Source organism: Mirounga angustirostris, unplaced genomic scaffold (genome assembly GCF_029215605.1).
Source record: "Mirounga angustirostris isolate CCGP_5_RB_7025 unplaced genomic scaffold, mMirAng1.0.hap1 SCAF_2, whole genome shotgun sequence".
NCBI classification, from domain to species: domain Eukaryota; kingdom Metazoa; phylum Chordata; class Mammalia; order Carnivora; family Phocidae; genus Mirounga; species Mirounga angustirostris.
This window is the reverse complement of record NW_026991710.1, coordinates 67,774,380-67,798,996: the sequence shown is the minus strand read 5'-3', so window position 1 is coordinate 67,798,996 and position 24,617 is coordinate 67,774,380. Positions and strand designations below refer to the sequence as shown.

Genomic DNA, 24,617 nt, shown 5'->3' with positions numbered 1-24,617 from the left:
TACTGTTTGCTGAATGAATGAGTGTATAAATATTACTCTAGATATAGGTATATGGTATTCAGAAGAACGGCAAGAGAGTTGAAATAACCAGTAAAGAATCGTAAGTTCCTTTTTTCTATCAGGATGAATGCCTCTGGTTACTTCAGACAGAACTCAGGTAGCAAGCTGTTAAAATGCTTTAGCTATCTAAAAGATAGTATCCATTTTTATAGAGATTATGTCTTGAAAGAAGCAACAAAAGCAAAGTTTGTCCTTTTGTGTGAATTAAGTTTAAAAAACAGTGAAATCGGCAGCTTCCTTGAATGCATTTCCTGTTAATGATACTTTATTGTGACATTGTGTTTCAATAAGATAAACACTAAAATGCACTCTGTGGGAATACTCATTGTTTCTTTTGTACACATGATTGCATTTGGAATGGGCTTGTGGATTCTCTAGTAGGTTGCTCCTTTGTTATTTTTAGTATTATTTAAAATAAAAATGTCCTCAGCTTCTAGAATTGAGAGGTAGATTTATTATTGATACATTTACATCATTTTCATCACTGTACCTGTGAGGAGTCAGTGGTCTCGTGAAACCACCTTCAGGCTGCGCGGTGGTCTGCACACTCACACTCTTAAAGTCACCAGGAACTGTTCTGTAATCTATGGAGTGATAGATGTAATCTGAAGCCAGGACAGTGGTACCACAAAATGTCCTTCATACCATCAAGTGATAGAAGCGGCCTCTACCACAAGAAACAACTTGACTTCATTATCTCTTATACTCTAATCACATACTTATTATGAATGAATTAAATGATAGTTTTGCACCTTGTCAGTAAACACTAGTGTAATTTCAAATCTGAGAATGTATTTTACATTGAGATCATGGGTGTATAAATTACATAATAGCTGTTAAATTTTATAACTTTTATAGCACTTGGCCCAGTATAAAACACTTCTCATGAATATAATTTTGACAGACTCACGTTGGTTACATAACTAATTTCAAGACTACTTGAATTCCATAGGTGGAAAGCTCTGTTTTTATATCAAACCAAAAATTTCATAACTTTTATAGCACTTGACCCAGTATAAAACACTTCTCATGAATTTTGACAGACTCACATTGGTGACATAACTAATTTCAAGACTACTTGAATTCCATAGGTGGAAAGCTCTGTTTTTATATCAACCCAAAAATTTCATAGAAGCATCATTAATTTGATATGCAAACCATCCTGATAGTAACAGAATCCCTCTATCTGTTTCCCTTTCTTACATTAGATAGTTTATCAGAGAGTTGGGCAATAACAAATTTCCATCTTCCACATCACATTCCAGAATCTTGGCCTGCCTCATATTTTTTAATCCAGCTGCTTTTGTACATTTGTAAAGTTGCATGACTTTAGGATACTGAAACTATACACAAAAAGTGGTTTATTTTCCTGGTGAAAGTGGGGGATTTTTGGTTCTATCTCATACATTTGCTTTCATTTGTTTTACAGCTGCATTATGTTCACAGTACTCCTGGGGGTTCAGGTTCTGCTAACCCACCTGTGGTCAGCACAGTCTATGCGTACGTTGGCACTCCACCTGCCCAACGCCAAATTGCTTCATTGGTTTGGCGCCTGGGACCCACGCATTTTCTGGAAGAAGTTTTACCTCCTTCAAATGTTACTACCATTTATGAACTAGGACCAAATTATGTTGGAAGTTTTCAGGCCGTATGTATGCCATGTGAGTAACTTAATGTATAAAACTTAGCTCCTGCCACGTAGATCCATGAATAAGTGTATATACACATTTGTAGATAGGGTGTGGATGGGGTTGTACATTATGTTCATCTTATAAAAAGAGCCTTTTCCTTCACTCTTCTTCAGTGTGATACTATTGACCACTCACTCCTAGTCCAAATGCTCTCCACTGATTGTGCTGTACTTTGCTGAGTTTTGTCTTCATGCCCTGTCACTAATTTTCTAGTTTCTCTGATTGGCTCCAAGATATGTATGCTCTCTAAGAGTCTAACCACAACCTTCTTCTCTTTCTATAATTTCTCATATTAAGTAAGCATCTTAAAGTGTATCTACTCTGGTTGGAGGAAAGAAAGATGTTTCCAGAAAACACACACACACATATATTTTTCAGGTTAGATGAATTAACATCAGTTTTCCTCATCCCTTTACTCCTAGAGTCCACTTCTTATTATCCTTTCTCCCAAAAGAAATTTAGAGTCAAAGGAACTGATGTAAGTAGTACTCTTTCCAAGTGATGTTCTCCATCCTCTTGTTCTCATTCTCCTGAAGTTCTCAGAAGCATTAGGACAAGTGTGGTGTAAATGATGATAACCCTGTAGCTAAGTAATTTGTCTTTCACTCATGTTTTTTTTTTTTTTCTTTTTTAAGATTTTATTTATTTATTTGAGAGAGAACGCACACAAGTGGTGGGGAAAGGGAAAGGGAGGAGCAGGCTTCCTGCTGAGCAGGGAGCCTGATGCGGGACTGGATCCCAGGACCCTGAAATCGTGTCCTGAGCCAAAGGCAGATGCTTAGCCAACTGAGCCACCCAGGAGCCCCTCTTTCACTCATGATTCACACTTAAGCCATCTAGCTCCGAAACTTGTGTTCTTAACTACTCTGCTATGTTGTTTAGAAGAACATAGAGAAGCACATATGGGGGCATTCACTGGAGAGGAGACCTAGTGTTACAAAACATATAGGCATTCCACTCATGTTCATGCTCTTTCTCCTTTGATCCTAAGGGGAGAAATGTGTGATTTCTTTGCTAACAGTTAAAACTCGTTTCCTTTACATTATGCTATTTGTAAAGCCCATTTTAAGAATAAAACTTGGAATGTACAGGTCTACGTCTAGGTGGTTTTCTCTATTTTCTGAGAAGAAATAAATGAAGAGCTGAAAATTTAAATAAAACAGTTTTTCAGTTTAGTTCTCATGCTCCACTTTAAAAGATTTTTGAGTTTACCCACTTAAAAATGATAGAATAAAAAATCTGGGTTAGGATAAGGAGAAATACGATTTTGAAAAGGATCATTCTTCGTTTGAAGGTAAAGATGCAAAGTCTGAAGGCGTAGTCCCATCTCCTGTGTCATTAGTGCCAGAAGAAAAGGTGTCCTTTGGCCTCTATGCACTCTCGGTGTCTTCCCTAACGGTGGCAAGAATCCGGAAAGTGTACAACAAGTTGGACAGCAAAGCCATTGCTAAGCAGGTAAGCAGGATGATTCCCCCGGAAGCTGTGGCGGGTTCTCCCGGGAACGGTGTTTCGGAGCGTTGTTACGGGGACCACCAAAGTAGGAATAGGCACTGAAAACAGTGCCTTTCCTGTATTGCTTGTATTTGTTTTATTTGGCTTTGGATTTAGGCCAAAACATAATTAGATACTTAATTTGGAAAAGTGAGAATTTCCTTCTCTGTGCATGATTTATATTCATTCTTTTTTTTTTAATCGGAATTAAGAAATTGAACTGCAGAAAACGAAAGAAAACAATTGCTCTTCTTAAGGCTATAACTTAACTTTTTTCTGGATCAGCTACTATGTGCCAGGTACCATCTTGCTTAGGACACAGCAGTGGATATAGAGAAAATTCCCGCCTTTATGGCTCTTACATTGCAGAGGAAGAGACAGATGATAATAACTAAAGAAATAACCTAATCATAGGTCATGTTCAAAGGCAAAGAGTGCTCTGCAGAAAAATAAAGCAAGGAAGGAGAAATCCATCAGCTTATAGTGTGTTAAATAGGATGGTCAGAGGAAGCCTCACTGTGAAGGTGGAACTGGAGAAGACTTGAAAGAGGTGAGGCAGTAAGCCATGAGAATACGCAGAATGGGATACGGGCCCGGCACAGGGTGGGGGGGTTGTCCCAGTGGTGTAAGTGCTAAGGCCCTGAGGAAGGTCCATGCCTACTGCAGAGCAAGTGAGAGAAGACCTGGGTAGTAGGAGAGGAACTCAAATAGGTAATGGGACTGGACTGCTAAGGGTTTATAGGCAGTGGGAAAGGCATTGGCTTAAACTAAGTGAGATGGGGAGCATGATAGGGTTCCAGACCTAATGACCGAAATGTTAGCCAGGATGACTATGACCTCTGTTGAATAGACTGAAGGGGGACAGACAAAGGTAGAAGCAAGGAGACCAATTTTATAATAATTCATATGAGCGACGGTGGTGAGAACTGGGGTGATAGTAGTGGCCATGATGAGAAATGATCAGATTTGAGGTATATTTTGAAAATATAAGCCAACAGTTTTTGGTGATTGGGTGTGAATCATGAGGGAAAGAAAGGAATCAAGGATAATTCCAAGTTTTTTTGCTCTAACGGGGAGGAAAATAGGGTTGCTTTTTCTGATTTGGAGAAAACTTCAGCAAGAGTAGTTTGGGGAGGAATTCTGAGAACTATGTTTTGGAAAAACTTGAAAAGCATATTAGACATCTTAGCGGAGGTCTCAGAGCCATTGGAAATATGAATCTGGAGTTCAGAGTAGAGGTTTGAACCATGGATGTTCAGAGGTGGTATTTAAAGCCACAAGACAAGATGCTTTCACTGAAGTGTGGATAGATTAGAGAAAGGTTACAGACTGAGACCTGGGACATCCAGTACTGTGGAGCTGGGGAGATGAAGAACCAGCAGAAAACAGTGAGGAGTAGCAGCCAGCAAGAAAGGAGAAAAACTAGGAGAGTTTGATGTCTTAGGATTGTGTTAGCTTTGAAAGCACATTATGCGTTTATATGTGTGTACACGTGCAAAACTTAACATTTCTTTTCTGTAGGCATGTTTTATCTATAAACACTTGAATAATTTATGTGATGTTTACATGGATACGAAGTAAAGCTAATATTATGTTCACTGATCAGAAGTACTGTGAGGCAGCAAATGATAAGAACTTGTAAAACCATGACAGTTTCATTCAGAAAGACCTCTGAAGCTATTTCCAAAGACACCCCCCCATCTTTATCTCAGTAGATTGTATTTAACTTACTTTCTGTGACTTTCTAACCATTGGAAGAGCTTGTGCATTTTTAAAAAATGAATGCCCATGTTTTTAATATTCTCATATGGGGAGAAAGAAATGATAATGTTACTAATCATGTTTTTTTTTTCTTTTCCAATCAAAATGTTCAGATTGTTCTTCTATAGTTACCTTTTATTTCCCTTTCCTATTCTTCAGTTAGGCATTTCCTCCCATGAGAACGCCACTCCTGTGAAATTGATACACAATTCAGCAGGACATCTTAATGGACCTGCACGGACAGTTGGGGCTACTCTGATTGGATACTTGGGTGAGTCAGATTGTCTTACTGTTTCAAACTTCTTGATTTGCCTTCAACTCTGCATTCACTTTCCTCACAGGAGGGGAGGTGTTTAAATTCATATTTTATAGTGTTCTTGTAATATTTAGAGATTAGTGTAACAATCTCAGACTCCAGTCAACTTTAAAAATCATACAACCTTTTTAAAAATCCCATGAACTTTTTCCCTCTTTTGTCAGCACTCATCAGTGCCGACTACATACTTCTGTGTAATTTCAAGATAAATTTCACACTGCATTTAGGGATAGATGTAAAGACTTAGAAATATTGGTGGTAATTGCATCGCTTGATATAGCAGTGGTGGCACCAGGAGTGCATCTGTTGTTTGGAAGTGAGCTAGAAACGAGAGCTTGGGCATATAAACAGTGAATCCAACTACAGTAAAAGGTAAAGCTGGTGGATGGTTCTGCAGAGCCTTATACCTGACGTATGCTTTAAAAAAGTTGACTTATTTTGGTTAGAGTCCTGAGACATAATCCAGTCACATCACCCAAAATTCAGAACCAGCCATTATATATTTAATGTACAAATCAGTACATAATATTGGTTCTCTTTTAGATTAACAAAAAGTGAGTGTTCTGTTGGTCAGAATCCTACATGTTTATCATCCTTGGCAATTTTTATTGTCTCAGTGATGTGCACATATCTTAACTTTGGTTTTCTTCTTTAATCACATTGCATTGACAAAACAGTTTTCCTAATGCTAATGCACAGGGTAGTTTTTCTTTATTCAGTTCAGCAAGTATTGACTGAGCTCTGCTCTATGCCCTTTGCAAAAAATATAGCAGTACATGGTACAGTAAAAAGAGCAGTGAGTGAAGAGTTGATTTAGGTTCTAGCTCCTATTCTTTTACTGTGTGGCATTATGCCAGACATTTGAGCTCTTTCAACTTTCTTATCTATAAACTAGCAATGTTGGCCCTAATGACTTTAGAAGGTAGTTTTCAAATTTTAGTACCATAATATATGCAAATATTATGAATACTGCAAAGCACATAGAAATATAAAATGCATATTAGTTTTATTTTTGGAAAACTCAATCTTGATTAGTAGGCAGACAACATTCAAACTGTGCCTTTTTTTTAATTTTTTTTATTTTTTATTTTTATTTTTTAAAGATTTTTATTTATTTATTTGACAGAGAGAGACACAGCGAGAGAGGGAACACAAGCAGGGGGAGTGGGAGAGGGAGAAGCAGGCTCCCTGCAGAGCAGGGAGCCCGATGCGGGACTCGATCCCAGGACCCTGGGATCATGACCTGAGCTGAAGGCAGTCGCTTAACCAACTGAGCCACCCAGGCGCCCTGTGCCCTTTTTTTTAAAAGCAAGGTTAGGAACATAGATGCGAGTTTTTTTTAGTGGACATGACGTTAGTTCTAGTCCTCTCTTTCCACATGATGATACTCTTCTGGGGTCACTGATGTACTGTTACTCAGGCTACGGAACTAGGAAAAGCTTTGAGTAATGGCGAGTGATGTGCCTTGCTTGGCTTATCTTGGGAATACTTGGTCCTTGCCAGGATGGCATCCACATCCCATTCCCCAATTCAGAATTAGGGTGCTGTTGCCCTCCCCAGGTTTATCCCCCAACAGTACCTAGTCAGGCATTCTCACTCACCTCAGAAATACATTCCCAGGGTCTCTCTACTTTTCCTTTATGTTGCCCAAAGCTACACAGTCAAAACCTTTGAGCTTGCTCTCAAACCCCAGCCCTTCTACTCACTTCTTTGCTCCCAGCTCATCTCTGAGTATATCTCTTAGCATTTATTACCTTCCACATCTGACCTTGAATTTTTTTTTTTTCTGGGAATTCTTGTTTTAGGATAGAGGTGGTTTTTCTTAAAGTATAATTTAAAATTAACTAAATACTTCTTAAGATGATTTATTCAGTTCTTGTTAACGTGGGGAATTTAATTATTTTTCACTGTCTCTTAATCAGGAGTAAGAACATTTGTCCCTAAGCCTGTTGCCACTACTTTGCAGTACATTGGCGGAGCGGCAGCCATCCTGGGCCTGGTGGCCATGGCTTCTGATGTGGAAGGGCTCTATGCAGCAGTCAAGGCCCTGGTTTGTGTGGTCAAGAGTAACCCACTAGCCAGCAAAGAAATGGAAAGAATCAAGGGCTACCAGGTTTGTTACCGTGAAGCTTCACCTTCATTTCTCTTTGCGTTTAAAAAAACCAAACCAAACCAAACCAAAACACAACTTCTAATTTTCATTGTTCATATTTTTTTCAAACTCTGGAAGAATTATTTCATCCAAGTAAACTTGAAAGGTCACTGGTTTTTAGTAAAAGTAATGTATTTCAGGTGAGATTATGAATTGTTTATTTTGGCTCAAACTTTTTATCCTATCTCATCAAATCTCCCTTCTTAAACTCTTGAATTAGGCTATGTAATTTCAGTTATTCAATGATTTCAGATATATTTGCTAGTTTGGAGTTATTTTTCCCTATGGAAATAAGAGTGAAATGAAATAGGGTCACATTGCCAGCTACTCTAGAGGCTGCCAAATCGGCAATACATCCAGAGCTTTCCTCGCTTTCCTTGTCTCTCCCCTCCACACCCAGTCATCTTTTACCACCCGTCCCCCTTTACTTACCTAGGGGATGTGAGAGCCACCATATAATACCTGTGCCATTGCTAGTCCTGAAAACTCATCTGGGATTAAAAATAGGCAGTGTTCACATATCCGCAACCTACTAGGTTTCGGCAGAAAGTTATTTGTCAGAAGAGAAACAAGTATTTGGAGCAAGATTAAATCCCTTTAGTGTAGATGAAGTGTAAATGCCTTCTCTTACATTCGCTTCATTGGTAGTGAATAAACTTTTTACTATACTGTTTTCTGTAGATTTAATCACACTATTTTGGTAAGTGTTATTTTACAAAACTTTCAAAATGATTATTGTGGCATTGCTTACCACATTTCGTGAAAATACACAAACCCTCTAAATGTTCCAACATTATGAGAATGACTAATAATTCTATAACCATTCCAGAGAACATCACTGCAACCTTTGCAGATTGTAATTATGAAGACTATGGTGCAAAAGAAAAATCTTTGTAATAAAATGTTATGTGGAGAAAAAGTAAAAAATTATATGCACATGATGACAAATATATGTGAATTGGAAGGGTTTATGTAGAAGATATTTTAATGATAGAGTGATGAGATTACCCTGGTTTTCAGATTTTCTCTAATGTTATATTATCATAATAAATTTAGAAATCAGCTTTCTGTCTCAGGAATTGCTTTACACAGAGTTCTTCCGTGTGTGTGTGTGTGTGTGTGTGTGTGTGTGTGTGTGTGAGAGATATGATTGATCAATGGACATGTGGTATTGCTTTCTTTTAGTTGCTGGCGATGCTGCTTAAGAAGAAACGTTCCCTCCTTAACAGCCACATCCTCCATCTAACGTTTTCCTTGGTGGGAACTGTTGATAGTGGACATGAGACCTCCATTATTCCAAATTCAACTGCGTTCCAGGATCTACTTTGTGATTTTGAAGTATGTGTATGAACACTAACTGGTAATATACAGTCAATGAATCCGTTTCTTACTCTGTATGTTGATAGAGTTAACTTTGATTAAACAATTTTTGTCTCTAGGATGTGTTTAAATTTTATAATTTTATGATGCTCCTATTAGTGTCATTAGTAAATTAAAAAAAATAGGGTAGTGATGGGGTTTCTTCTCCCCAAGGATATTCCAGTTTACAAGTAGTGTAGAAGTGAAATGGTGTAAGGCATTTATCTAACTATAGCTAATTTGCTCCTTCCTCTGGCATTGCAAGCGGCAAACATACTTTCATCAAATAATTCTAATAGAAATTTTTCCTCCATAAATATGAGCTATATTACACCTGAAATTATGGTTAATAGTAAGTAGCTGCGTAGTAAACTATCATTTATTTTGTCTAAATAATAAGGTACCACTTAATCTCACATATCCCTTTTCCATTTAACTTCCCATTCACAGTACTTTGCATACTCACTATATACTTTACACACACACACACTCTATGCTTTCTATCTGTATATGTCTCCTCTGTGGGGCTGTAGGCGTCATGTGTGCAGAGGTCGTGTCTTCGTCTGTATTCCTACCACCCAGATTGGTGCCTAGTACTAAGTGTTTGCTGGCTGTAATGTCTAGGCCGCAGCTCTTCTTCCTCAGGACTACTGTAAGCTCTGTCTTGTCAGTTATTTTGAATCCCAAACAAACAGGCTGTATGCCCTAATTGCTCTCCTGGAACTTTATTTGAAAGCATATTAGCAGCCTGGCCCATACTCTGTCTTCAGTACCCACAGCTCGGGAGCAGATGCTGCAGTATCTCCCTCCTTTTTTTTTTGGTTAAGATTTTATTTCTTTTTTTTTTGAGAGAGAAAGACGAGCAGGGGGTAGGGGCTGAGGGAGAGGGAGAAGCAGACTCCCCATTGAGAAGGGAGCCCAACGCAGGACCTGGGATCATGACCTGAGCCGAAGGCAGATACTTAACCGATTGAGCCACCAAGCGTCCCAGTGTCTCCCCCTTTATGCAGCTCCTGACTTCTCTTGCTAGCCTTCGGGCAGCAGTGTCCTGGCTCCTATATCTTTCTTACTACTTTCCCCATAATTTTCTGGCTCCAAAATTTTCATTATTTTTGCCATAAACATGTCCTATTTCTTTATCTTTTCTTTTTATTTTATTTTTATTTTTTAAAGATTTTTATTTATTTATTTGAGAGAGAATGAGAGACAGAGAGCACAAGAGGGAAGAGGGTCAGAGGGAGAAGCAGACCCCCTGCTGAGCAGGGAGCCCGATGCGGGACTCGATCCCAGGACTCCAGGATCATGACCTGAGCCGAAGGCAGTCGCTTAACCAACTGAGCCACCCAGGCGCCCCAACATTTCCGTTTTTCTGTCCCAGCAACACCTAAACTGAACTTAACATCCTTCCCCAAATTAGTTCTTCCTTCTATTTCTATTAATAACACCACCATTTCCCTAGTCACCGAGGCTTGAATTTGAAAAATCAGCTTTCTTCTTCTTCCCTGTTTATAAACAGTCTGAAATTAGGTCCTATAGGCTGTACTTCCATATTTCCTGTAGTTGACCTTCTTGTTTCTACTTTTATATCCTAGCCCAAGCCCTAATCATCTTCTTTTACCTATTAGGATAACTATCACTTTTTTCCAGCTTTCCTCAACCTATCCATAGATCTTTTGACATTCTTTCTAAGGCATAATCATACTAATCATTCACAACTTCCAGTGATTTCCCTTCCAACACAATAAAGTATTCATTTCTTAACCTCATATTCAAAATTGTAATATGCAAACCTCTCATTCTTTTAGAAAATACCTATTGAGCATCTTTGAGCCAGGCATTGTGTTAGGTGGTAATGATGTGAAAATAAGAGTCCTTGCCTCAAGGCGTTTAATCCATTAGAAGAGAAGAACAAATAAATAGACCATTAAAAACTTGTGAAAGCACAGAGATAGAGGTATGTAGAGAGAATTATGGGAGTACTAAGGAGACCTACTTAATCAAGCCTGGCTTTGTTTTCATCTGGAAATGGAAACGTTTAAATCATGGGTTATCTTTAGTTTCAGGTGTCTGATTAAAATCTGATACACAATCATCAGAAATTTAGTTGCTGGACAAATTTTGGCTTCATTTTAAATTACCTTGCTAACTTTATGGCATTATATAGCATCCCTAATTACTGCAAACCATAATAGTCTCTAAATACTTTTAATTCAACCTTATTTTTAAAACAGCACTTGACAGATATAAGTAAGGTAATGGTAATAGAATTACAGGCATTTTCTTTTTAGTAGTTGTTCGAGAATTTATAATAGACATCTATAACAATTCAGTCTGTCTTCGAAGTATATTATACCACTTTACCCATAGTGTAAAAACCTTACAAAGATATACTTTGATTTCTTCCATCCTGTCCTTCATGCTATTAGTGTCCAACATTTTATTTATTTATTTTTTAAAGATTTATATTTACTTATTTAACAGAGATAGAGAGCACAAGTAGGCAGAGCGACAGGCAGAGAAAGAGGGAGAAGCAGGCTCTCCGTCAAGCAGGGAACCCAACGCGGGGCTCAATCCCAGGACCCAAGGATCATGACCTGAGCCGAAGGCAGCCACCCAACCGACTGAGCCACCCAGGAGCCCCCGCCTTTTTTTTTTTTTTTCCCAACATTTTATTTCTATATGTTTATGATCTCCACAGTACTTTCTGTATTATTTTTGCTTAAATAGTAAGTTATCTTTGAAAGACAATATTAAAAATTCTTTCATACTTACCCACATATATAATACTCATGCCATTTTTATTCCTTTGTGTAGATCCAGATTTCCATCTTATTCTTCTAACTTGAAGAACTTCCTGTGTAACATTTTTCATAGTGCCTGTCTGCTAGCCTTAAATTCTCCCATATGAGAAAGTCTTTATTTTTTCTCTTTTGAAGGGTATTTTTATATAGAATAGAATTCTAGTTGACTTTTTAAAATTCTTTTTAATGCCTTAAAGATGTCCGTCACTCCATTGTCTTTTCTATGTTTCTTCTGCTTGGGGTTTGTTGATTTTTCTAGATCTGTGAGTTTGTCATTTTTATCAAATTGGAGAATTTTTAGCCATTATTTCTACAGCTATTTTTCCTGGTGCTCTCCCCCAACCTTTTCTGGACTCTAGTTATACGAGTGTTAGATTGCTTGATTATTTTCCCACAACTCACTGATGCTGTATCTAGTAATTACTTTTTAGTTCTTTTCTCATGCTTGATTTTGAATAGTGTCCATTGTTGTGTATTCAGGCTCACTGAATTATTTTCTGCAGTGTTCATTCTGCTGTTAGTCCTATCGAGTGTAGTTTTCATTTTAAATATTTTACCTTTCCTCTGTGGAAGTTTATTTTGGATCTTTGATTACTTTCTATTTCTCCTCCTCATCTTCGTATTTTTGGTTACATTCTTTAACATATGGAGCTTTTTTTTTTTAAGATTTATTTTTTTTAAGGTTTGTTTGTTTATTTATTTATTTATTTATTTGAAGAGAGCATGAGTGAGGGGAGAGGGAGAGGAAGGGAAATCCTTAAGCTGACTCGCTGCTGAGCACGGACCCTGATGTGGGACTCAGTCCCAGGACCCTGAGACCATGACCTGAGCCAAAGTCAGTGGTCTGCCACCTAACTGACTAAGCCACGTAGGTTCCCCTGGAGCATCTTTTTGATAGATTTTTGAAAGTCCTGATAATTCTATCATTTCTTTCATTTCTGGGCTACGTATAATAATTGATTTTTTACCGCCTTATGGATCATATTTTCCTTTTTCTTTGCATGCTTGGTAATTTTTGATAGTATGCTGAATTTTACGTTGTTAAGTGCTAGATTTTGTTGTATTCCTTTACAGAAGTATTGAACTTTGCTGTGGTATTGTAGTTATCTTTTCGAGGCACACTTTTAATATTTGTTAGAGTGGACCTAGAGTAACCTTGAGCACAAATTTAGCCCCACTACTCAGGTATTTCACTTCCTGGGCCTCTACCCAACTCCCCATGTATTTTTTTTTAAGATTTTTATTTATTTGAGAGAGAGAGAGAATGAGAGAGAGCACATGAGAGGGGGGAGGGTCAGAGGGAGAAGCAGACCCCCTGCCGAGCAGGGAGCCCGATGCGGGACTCGATCCAGGGACTCCAGGATCATGACCTGAGCCGAAGGCAGTCGCTTAACCAACTGAGCCACCCAGGCGCCCCCAACTCCCCATGTATTAAGAAGTCTGCATGCTCTTTGGTGGGAGTGCAAACTAGTCTCAGACCTTTGTAAGTTCCAAGAATTGTTTGGTGTACTCTTCTGCAGTGACTGATTCCAATTTTGGACCCCATATGAGATTCCAGTCATTCAGTCTTTGTCTTCAGGATGCAGCATTCAGTATTCATTCTATTCCATATGCTCTGTTCAGTATTCAGTAATAAAAGTCAGTCCTTGATTTCCAGATAAGTTTTCTATACATTTTCCCTTTCCAGTTGTTTACTCTAGGAGGGTAATTTCCATAGCAATTACTCTTTTATAAACAGAACCAGAAGTCTTACATACAAGCGGTTTTATAGGGCTTCACCCTATATTATATTCAGTTAATTATATAGGTGAAATAAGTTCTGTGTGCTGCATTTATGTTTGTTGGATAATCATTTGGGGTATTTTTTTTAACCCTAAATGTACTACTATTCTTTATTTTTATTGTAGGTTTGGCTCCATGCACCGTATGAACTTCATCTTTCCTTATTTGAACACTTTATTGAACTGCTCACTGAGTCCAGGTATTAGTTAATATCTATGTAGTTACCTGTTCAATTATAGAGGACATGATAGCATGGCCTTTATAAAGTCTTCTTTTTCTTACAGTGAAGCTTCAAAGAATGCCAAATTAATGAGGGAATTCCAGCTGATCCCCAAATTGCTACTGACTCTTCGAGATATGTCTTTATCCCAGCCTACCATTGCTGCTATTAGTAATGTGCTGAGCTTCTTACTACAAGGTTTTCCCAATAGCAATGATCTGCTCAGGTAGTGAAAACTTCTGTTACCTGTCTGTTTATTCACTGAAAGTACCAGTGAGGTTAAAGTGAATGAGATGAATGTAATTGATTCTTATGCCTGTGTAATACCTGTAATGTTAGTATTCAGGATATTTGTAAGGCACAAAAAATATGCATGTTTCAGTATCTTGTCTTTATATAGCAAAACCAGTTGTTGCCACTAGTGAATAAGAAAATACGTAGAACTGAGCCCAACAAGATTTTTGTCCTAGACATAAAAGCGTTCAGTATAGGAATTCTCGGTTCATCTTCCCTAAGCCCTGCTCCTTCTCAAGGGTATGTGCCCAAGCATGTGTGCGCACACATACGCACGCCCCCTGTCGTGGGCATGCCATCTCTTTTATTTATTTATTTTCCATCACCCAAAGGGGTGTTGTATGTTCAGCCTTTTGTATGATGGATTATTTTGCTGCTAATGAGAAATGGCCGAAGGCATATTTATGGATTATCTGTAGAATAATTTTAATATCTACATGATAATTCCCATCTTAACTGGAAATGGAAGGAAAACGCTCCTTAACCAAAGTGTTTTCCCAGCAGAGAATTGGTTAAACAATGTGACCACTTTTCCTGTAAGTGCCCAGGTATAACAGGTGAAATCACACTGACTGATTAGAATATACCCAGTAGACTAATCTCTAAGCTGTGTAGCATGTAAATCACTCAGTTTTATATTCATTTACCCTGAAGACATTTTTGTAACGTGGCAACAGATTTAAAACTGGAGTTTAAAAATTATTTTGGAGATTAGTGTTTGTTATTTAACAATATTTGTTTAAAACTTATTCTGGAACTATAATGATCACTTTGCTAAAATTATCACTGAAACCTATCAAGTTTTTTGTTTTTAAAGAAACTAAAACCCAGAGATGTTAAGCTACTTGCCTCAGGTAGTAAGATTAAACACTGATAGAGCCAGGATTTTAACATTACCTGTGTTTCCAAAACCCAAGTTCTTCATTACTAGGCTACATATAGATAATGTTAGGACACTGATTTGGATCACACTGTTTGGTTCTTAAAAGTATATTAAAGGACTCATATTTCTGGAGAAATATTTTGCCCTATGTTTTAAAACATTGTAGCATATAACGGGTTAATTGCAATGGTCAAGGGGAAGTAAAACAAATACAGTCATCTAGAGGTGTCACAGTAAAAAATCAGATAAAACAAGAAGTACTATTTTTTTTCATTTCTTTGTGTTTTATTTCTTTTTTTTTGTTTGTTTATTTGTTTTGGGGAAAGAGAAACCTGAAATCTGTAACTTTTTTCTTGTATTTAAAGGTTTGGCCAGTTTATTTCTTCTACTTTACCGACATTTGCAGTTTGTGAGAAATTTGTAGTTATGGAAATAAACAATGAAGAAAAGCTTGATACTGGTGAGTCAAGAATGGAGCTTGAAAACTAATTACTATGCCCTGTTTTCTGGCACAATTTAGAATTATATGTGATGCTATTATATTACTTCTCTCCTTATATTACTTTTCATGGTCTTGCACAGATGTATTTGTCTTAAGTCAAGCCTGTACAGTATGCAGAAATACAGAATTACCTATGGAATTTAATAAGGTGTGAATTTTACTTAAAAACTAGAATCTCTCCTGGAGATGGGTAGAGAGATGGGTGAAGTAAGGAGGATTAAGAGTACACTTACCTTGATGAGCACTGAGAACAATGTGTAGAATTGTTGAATCATTGTACACCTGAAACCAATAAAATACTGGATGTTAATTTTACGTAAATTTGAAAACAAAAACTCTTAAAGCATAAAAAAGAAAAGTCACAGGGATGAAAGGTACAGCTTAGGGAATATAGTCAGGGATACGATAATAGTGACCGAGGTAGCTCCACGTGTGATTGAACATAGCAGAGCATACATAGTTGTAAAATCACTGTGTAAAAAAATTAAAAATAGAATAAATTAATTAAATCTTTCCTATCAGAGGATTCATAGCAGTTTTCCTTTAAATAGCAAAATATTCTGTGATTTTTGAACATTGATTAATTTTTTAAAATACATCTCTTCAGAAACAGATACTTGCTATGATGAATTATATCTATATAACTTACTTTCATTTTCCTATTAAATATTTAGTAGTCACTTAGGGAAAAGGCATTTTACTAGAATCAGTTTATGTAAGTATAAAATAAAAATAGTCTCAAATTGTGGGATTCTGGGCCCATGATAACCACTTTTTTTTTTTTTTTAAGGTTTATTTATTTGAGAGAGAGAGAGAGACCATGAGCAGGGGGTGGAGCAGAGGGGGAGGGAGAGAGAATCTCAAGCAGACTCCCTGCTGAGAGTGCAGCCTGATGACATGGGGCTCAATCCCAGGACCCTGAGATCATGATCTGAGCTGAAATCAAAATTTGGATTCAACTGACTGAGCCACCCAGGCGTCCCCACCTTTTTTTTTTTTTCCAGCCTTTCTTCATTTGGTACATATTTTTCCCCCTCTTTTCTGTATTTTTCCTTTTATATGTTCTAGGATAGGAGATTTGTTTGGAAAACATTGAAAGAACCTTTTAGATTGACTTGTAATTAAATTCACAATATCTTATATTTGTCAGCATTATTTACATTATTATCCTGTTACTTTATTCCAAAATCATATCACATAAATGACTTCCCTTGGGCTACTGTTCACATGGACAGAGGAGAAGTAATACTGCTGAATCAGTGCCTCACAAAGGTGTTCTCCATGTTGGCTACACCATCTGGGGCACAGCCTCTCTGGTGCTTCATGAATAAGAAGAGAAAGTGTTATAATCATGTTTTTCAAAAGAGAACCTAAGATTTGGGAGCCTCGGTGATTTCCTGCAAATTATAGCAGAACATAAGGCTGCTTCTGACCACTCATCTACTGCCTACTCATTTGGAACAATGTTGATATTTCTTTGGTAAAGCAAAGCAGTGGATGAAAAGCATAAAGATAAAATCAATGTATAACACTTACTGAGTGCTTAATACCTGCCATGCACTGTTTAAGTGCTTTTTATATTCTTGTAACAATCCTATGAAATAGGTATTATTGTTATCCTAGTTTTACAAGGGAAGAAACTAAGGCCCAGAAAGATTAAGTAAAAGAAATTTACCTGAGATCATGCTACTTGCATTTGAACCCAGGTAATCCAAACTAACATTGTAAGCTTTTTAACCACTATGTTTTACTACCATATGCAAGGATTATTTCTTAGCTCTGAATTAATATAAGCCAAGTAAATAGGTATTAGCGAAAGTCCTTTAAAAATCTCAGAAATATATAATGCTTATTTCAAATATAAAAAGAGGTAAGAAAAATATTTCTCTAGTCTATATTTCTTGCTGGCTGTTGAATTCAATTAGCACAACTAGTGTAAAATTTTTTTTGAGAAGAGCACAATAGTGGAGATGTATAAATTGCTAAGTTTATCTGTTGATCTGCCAAGTTAATGAGACTAATATTTTCGTCACTTTCTTGCCATTTGAATTAATAAAGTCAGAAGTACATTACCGGTCTTGTTAGTATAGGACATTTGCTGTTTACTTGATATGGACTGAAGACTATATTAACTATAATATGATCTAAAAAATTAAAACCATAGTTTTTTTTATTTGAAGTCATTTATACAGCATTCAGGATACACCTACAAAAAAGAAAATGACTTGAATAATAATGCTGAACAGCAATATAATAGTCAGTGCAAAATAAAATAGCATAAAAGTGTAGTGCAGTGTGGAAGAAAACAGCAGTCTGAGTGGGAAGAAGTTAAGCTAGAAATTTAGAGTTTATTGTTTTACATTATATTTGAAAATTAGGGGTAGCAAAACTGACAGTGAGAAAACTAGACATAAGTGTAAGGAGAATTTTTCGTTTCTGTGTGGATCGCCATTTTACTGAAAAATAATTGAAAAGGAAATAATTGAAAGGAAGTAATCTTTATCTCAATTTAGGTTGTATGGTATGTTTTTAATAAAACAATTTATAAAATACCAGTCCTACCTCTTAGAAGAGAAGGGAATCTGGAGTTCCCCTTGGTAAGCTTGAAGGACCCTTCCCAGTGATTAAGGCACAAAATTAGCAGTTTAAAAGACAATGTTTAAAGGTAAAAAGAATCCCTTTCCCAAGCAAGTAAAAGCAAATGACTGTGGTAAGTCAAAGTTTAGCCTGAGCTTCAATTCTAGAATAAAGGAAGGCATCGGGATTGTGACTTACCAAGCCATAGCCCATCATGTCAGGCCTGGACCTTGAACTCTGCACCATGGATGCCCAGTCCTGTGTGCTTCCAGCACTATCCATTGAGAACCATAAGCTCTCTGTTTTCTTCCCTTTCTTTTCCAGTTTCTCTGTGCATTTGTGTGCCTTTATCGCTCTTCTATGCTATTTAATTCTAAGTCTCCTTTATGTATTACATTTATTGAATAGTTTATGCTTCCTATTTTTCATTTTTAAATCTGGTAAATGTAACTGTTTATATCCTTCAAAACGAAACTGGAAATTAAGGATTTGGATTGTTATTTTTATCCATGTGACTACTTTCACTCTATTGGTGGCAGGTAAATATGTAAGAAAGGTTTACAGCCTTTTATAACTTGTTTAGACAATGTCAAATATAAATGAACAATTTTCAGGATTCTAAAGAGAAGTGAGTTAATGAACCCTTTTGCTTGTCCACTTTAGTGGAAAGTACTCCTAGAGAAAATGTTTTCTAAAAGATGTATTTTTCAGTGAGATTTCCTAGGACAGTGTTGTATATTTTATACTGTGTTATCTACTAAGGCAATTTAATGTATATTTTTTCATTGTAGGAACTGAAGAAGAGTTTGGAGGTCTTGTATCTGCTAATCTTATACTTTTGAGGAACAGACTTCTAGATATCTTGCTAAAACTAGTTTACACATCTAAAGAAAAGACAAGCATTAATTTGCAGTAAGTAAAATTTTCTTAGAATTGATGGTACCAGGTGCTATTACTAGTTAATTCATAGTAGAGAAAAGAAAGAATTGCTATTGACTTTTTTTTTTTTTAAAGATTTTATTTATTTATTTGACAGAGAAAGACACAGCCAGAGAGGGAACACAAGCAGGGAGAGTGGGAGAGGGAGAAGCAGGCTTCCCGCTGAGCAGGGAGCCCGATGTGGGACTCGATCCCAGGACCCTGGGATCATGACCTGAGCCTAAGGCAGACGCTTAATGACTGAGCCACGCAGGCGCCCTGCTATTGACTTTTAATAGATTTTTTGAACCCTGCAATTTATAGTATCTTGAGAACACAACCTAGTCTTTTTTTTTTTTTTTTAAAGATTTTATTTATTTATTTGACAGAGAGAGACACAGCGAGAGAGGGAACACAAGCAGGGGGAGTGGGAGAGGGAGAAGCAGGGTTCCCGCGGAGCAGGGAGCCCAATATGGGGCTCGATCCCAGGACCCTGGGATCATGACCTGAGCCGAAGGCAGACTCTTAACGACTGAGCCACCCAGGCGCCCCTAGTCTTTTTTTTTTTTTTTTTTTTAAGATTTTATTTATTTCTTTGACAGACCGCGAGAGAGGGACCACAAGCAGGAGGAGTGGGAGAGGGAGAAGCAGGCTTCCCGCAGAGCAGGATCCCAGGACTCTGGGATCATGACTTGAACTAAAGGCAGATGCTTAACAGTTGAGCCACTCAGGCACCCCGAACAAAACGTAGTCTTACTTTTTTAAATTTTGAGTCCTAATCCTTGAAATTAATGTTCTGTTTTTGTCTTCTTAATTCATCTGCCTTTAAATAGAGCTTGTGAAGAACTGGTCAGGACACTGGGTTTTGACTGGATTATGATGTTTATGGAAGAACACTTGCATTCCACCACAGTTACGGCAGCCATGAGGATTCTTGTTGTGCTACTGAGTAATCAGTCTATCCTCATCAAGTTTAAGGAAGGACTCAGCGGTGGAGGGTGGCTGGAACAGACAGATTCTGTCTTAACTAATAAGATCGGAACTGTTTTAGGTATGGGACTTAACATCAGCTGCTTTAAAATAAGCTCTCTTGTACTCTTGTATTTTGTATTTAAGTCTGATCAAAGCTTATACTCTTCAGTTTATCTGACAGTCATTAAGAATCATGAGTTTTTTAAAAAGATTTTGAGAGAGAGAGAGAACAAGTGAAAGGGAGAGGGAGAAGCAGACTCCCTGCTGAGCAGGGAGCCCAATTTGGGGCCCCATCCCAGGACCCCAAGATCATGACCTGAGCTGAAGTCAGATGTTTAACTGACTGAGCCTAACTGACTGAGCCACCCACATGCCCCAGAGTCATGAATTTTGATGAATGAACAAATGAATAAAAAGCTTAGGTTCACATTTGGCTTTTTAAATTACAAATCAAATTGAAGTCAGACACAGGATATTAAAGACGTGAAAACTCAAGGGAATTCCTTATGATCTTTTTGTTCTATAATTCCCTTTCTGATCTATAAGTAGGTAATTAGCAAATTATTAAAACTAAATTAATAGTATTTTGAGTGCTAATTCTGTGCCAGTTACAAAAATATTTTCATTTTCACAATAACTTACTTTCACAATAGTCCCATGAGGTAAAAATAACTGTCATACCCATTTTAGAGATGAGAAAACCAAGGCATAGGGGTGAAGTCACTTGTTAGCTAGGAAGTGTCAAAAATTGAATCCAGGTCGATTAGATCCAAAACCCGTGCTTTTAAGTTATGTTATATTGCTTCTCAAATATTTAAGCTCAGAGTTTTAGCCAAAGTTCCCTATTGTCTGCTTGCTAGTTCTGTGCTGTTTTCAACATGGAACTGAGCATTTACGTAATATTAGAAGATTATAGTTTCCTATGTTAGATTCATTTGAACTGCTGTATTTCTGTTCATATTAATGATCTTATTTTGGAAATATATATATTTAAAATAATGTTTTTATTGAAAATTATAGTCATTCACTTCTTAAAGTATTTTTAATTCAAGCATTTTAAAAATATATTTGTCTTTATAACATCACGTTTTAAAATCATATGTAATTGTATTCTAGAATAAGCACCAAGAATATATGTTTGCCCTTGTCAATTAGGGATCCAAATTGAATATGTAATTTATCTATTAAAAAAAAAATGTAAAAGCATCAATACCTAGGTGCTGCCTGCACTGCGTTCTCAAATATCAAAGAAAATGATAGGAAGACAGAGTTTTTACCACGTAAGATTATTTTCTTGTTATTTCACATTGGAAAATATCTGAAGAAAGTTTGTAATGAAGAAAGGAATTCACTGTGAAATGATTTCTCAAGAAAATTGTTGGCTTTAAAATGCGTATTCTAAATTATCATTCTATATACTTTTATGATCTAAAAAATCACTATTTTGCATTGACCCTAGGGGAGGGATATAGCCTACAAATGTTATTATTATGAACAGTTTGGTAGCAAGGGATTTCACTTATTGACCTTAATGATAGCTGCCAGGAGTGAATGTGAGTTCTGCTGAATGTGACAGTTCTAAATGCTAACTGACTGCACTGCTTCTCATTGAAGTTCAAAACCACAGTGGTGATAACACCTTACTAAGATTCATACAGCACATTGTGGTTTGCCAAAGTCTTTTAACATATATCATCTCATTTGGGCTTCATGATTCTGGAGACAGGTATATATTTTATGGATATAAGTTATACTTTACAGGCAATAAACCTAGTAAATAAAAATTAAGGGTTTCTCTAATTAGGAAAGTAAGACTGTTAAATGCGTAAGGTTTCTGAGTCTGACAGTAATAGTGTTTACGTAACTGTCTTCTGAGTGTTAATCCTGTTCTTTTGTCTGTCCTGTATCACTTCAGTAATATCAGAAAAAGGTGCTTTTTCCACATCTGATCTTAGAATTTATTTGTCCTTCATTGATACCTGCTTAGAAATTGCAATATGCTGCTCTTGTTCTGAAAGAGAAATCCAAGAATTTAAGTTTAATTTAAATTTGATTCAATTTAATTTCCCTGAATACCTGTGTGATAACACACATACATGTATTTGTATACATACGTACATATATATATCTCATATAATTTGGTTCTATTTCTCTTTGATGTGATGAGCAACCTAATGTCTTTGAATGTTTTATTCACGTTTATTAGTTTTTGTCAAATTTTTCTTTATAAAATACCTTCAGTGTAGCTGTTATTTGAATCTAAATTAAGGCTTAATTGTTAGTAACATACTAAGTATTCCTTAAGATTAATTGTAGGGAAAAATAGAGTGTGAGAATTTAGAAAGGACAATAAATGCTGGTACTGGTTTTCATTTAGGACCTGCAATTTATTCAAAATTTATTTTCCTGTTTAATGTATAAAATGCCACTTTATGTCTTCTGACTTGTTAAAGCTCAAGACTTTTTTATACTGATAACTTCACTTAAAATTCACTATAAGCAAAAATCACCAGTGTCCTAATGCAGCCAGACTCTCAGAAATGTGGTGATGTCATTAGGAAGGCCAAGGGAGACAGTGCAACTTTACAGACTCTGAAATAGAGACATCAGGCTCAAGTCCCAGTGCCACCTCTCTTCAACTTGGTGACTTTGAACAAATTGCCTATTTTCCATGTTATAAAAAGGATCATAGCAATTTCTAGCTCACACATTCATTGTGTTTGAGAAATGAGATGATCTATGAAAGAGGTTGGTAAATTGCTCTATGATTTTTTAATTAGAACATACTTCAGAAGATTAATTCACATCACACTAAGCAATTGGTTAGGATGAAATCATTAAAAAGCTAGCTAGACACAAATTTGTTTTATTATTATAAATAGTAGCAAGTATGTGCTCACTTCATCCTAGAAAAAACAAATTGGAAGGAAAAAAAATGAATATTCATTTGAAATAAAAATTGCCTCAAAGTAAAAATCAATCCTTCATCTCTTGGTTGCTATTCACACAAGTTTCACATTGAAACTCTGGCCAACGTTTATTCTGTGCCGAGCGCCGCACTAGGTTTGGGAAGGCGAAAGAACTGAGCAAAAGAACTGAATGTTCGAGTTGTATCCTGATTAGTTCTATAACAGAGGGAGCGGCATTGATAGAAAGGCTGATGCTGTGTAAGCCACATCAGTCAGCACTGACCCTCTCCTAGTTGATCTGTGTTTCTTTGAAGAGCCCTGCATGTTCAGATAGCCCCAGTCTCAGCAGGCTCCCATTTGCTGTCCCAGCGCCGGGCAGCTTTCCAGCAGAATTACAGATCATGTTGTGAGGAAAGATTATTGTGCTTATTTATTTTGTCTAGTCTCAAAACTTGTAGATAATTTACAGTTAACTAGTTTAACAGGATCCAGGGCAAATGACATATATTAACTAAGTATGGTTAATTATAATTATACACTAAATATAATGACAGCAATTTTCGTTTCTTAAGATACATTTTTGTAGCATCCTAAATTTTGGCTACGTTTTGAATTTTACTTTCTTCTTAGGGAAATGTTAGAGCTCATTTGAGGGCATTCTTTTAATGCGTAGAATTTATATTACCTCTCGTATCTGACTGTCTCCAGTATTTTTCAAGACCTGTTTTCTAAGAGACAGGCTTGCTGAAATCAGAGATAGTAAAGGAGAACTTTTAACTGGAAGATTAATTCAACAATGGAATTAGTTAATTGCCTGTATTAATATGGATGTTCTGGAGAGAAATGTCACATATACTGAATTACTCCTTTCTTTGTTAATACAGCGTGACAATCAATTATTCATTTTGTACTTACTGTTACATTTCCTCTCCTCTTAGGATTCAATGTGGGCAGGAGTGCTGGCGGGAGATCGACGGTCAGGGAGATTAACCGGGATGCTTGTCATTTTCCTGGTTTCCCAGTTCTTCAGTCATTCCTTCCTAAACACACTAATGTCCCTGCTCTCTATTTTCTCCTCATGGCATTGTTTCTGCAGCAGCCAGTTAGTGAGCTGCCTGAGAACCTGCAGGTCAGTGTGCCTGTCATCAGCAGCCGATGTAAGCAGGGTTGCCAGGTAGGAATTATCTAGTAAGGCGTAAGTGTAAATATATGTGCTGGAAAAATCACCGTATGGTGATGGGTTACTCACAGTAAAACCAAAGGGATTCCATCCCTTTCTCATGTTTAGGATTTGATTTGGGAAGAAAAATCTGAAGATAACTATAGAAAACTTTCACAAAAAGAAGTACTTTTCCCCTATTTGGTGTTTTTTTTTTTTTTTACTCTGTATGATCCTGTATGCATAAAGACTGGGTGGTATTTGAATGGTAATCTGAAGAATTCGAGTTATGTGATTTTATCTAGAAGTATAATGTCATTTCTGTAGAACTGAAAATAGAGTGGTGTGTATACCATGAATTAATTGGATAGGATTCTTAGTACAAGTTCTGATTACAAAAATATCTTTAATTTCTTAATGATAGATGACATCCACTTTAGGAAAACACTAAGGCTTTATTTGAATACTGTTGTGGTATCTATATATAGCTTATGTTTGTGGCACTGCGAAGACTTAGGGATTCAGTTTTAAACCCAACTACTATACTTCCATCCTAATGCCAAATGCTAATTCAAATCAATTCTAGTAATTGACAAAACCTTTTAAATGAAAACAAAGTCTGTACCCTTACATTAAGTCAGGATTCAGATTCAGCCTTAACAGAGTTTGTTGGTTATGTAATTTTTCAAAATAAGCATGACACCATAGTCATAAAATGTTATATAAAACAGCTATGAATAAGTCTCTTAAACTGATTTTTATTTCGTCAA

At 36.6% G+C, this 24,617-nt stretch overlaps 1 protein-coding gene across 8 annotated transcripts in view; it reads left to right on the top strand.

Annotated features, from left to right (window-relative positions):
- WDFY3 (WD repeat and FYVE domain containing 3) overlaps positions 1-24,617 on the top strand; it is a 263,913-nt gene that overhangs the window by 162,977 nt on the left and 76,319 nt on the right. For 7 of the 8 annotated variants that reach the window (XM_064584731.1, XM_064584732.1, XM_064584728.1 and 4 more), the window contains 11 exons: positions 1,490-1,721; positions 3,046-3,206; positions 5,163-5,274; positions 7,242-7,432; positions 8,657-8,809; positions 13,539-13,612; positions 13,698-13,859; positions 15,176-15,270; positions 18,681-18,801; positions 19,641-19,858; positions 23,627-23,862. In XM_064584731.1, the coding sequence (XP_064440801.1) occupies positions 1,490-1,721; positions 3,046-3,206; positions 5,163-5,274; positions 7,242-7,432; positions 8,657-8,809; positions 13,539-13,612; positions 13,698-13,859; positions 15,176-15,270; positions 18,681-18,801; positions 19,641-19,858; positions 23,627-23,862 (1,755 nt within the window). The remainder of the gene's footprint in view (positions 1-1,489; positions 1,722-3,045; positions 3,207-5,162; positions 5,275-7,241; positions 7,433-8,656; positions 8,810-13,538; positions 13,613-13,697; positions 13,860-15,175; positions 15,271-18,680; positions 18,802-19,640; positions 19,859-23,626; positions 23,863-24,617) is intronic. The other variant, XM_064584729.1, reaches the window with a different exon arrangement.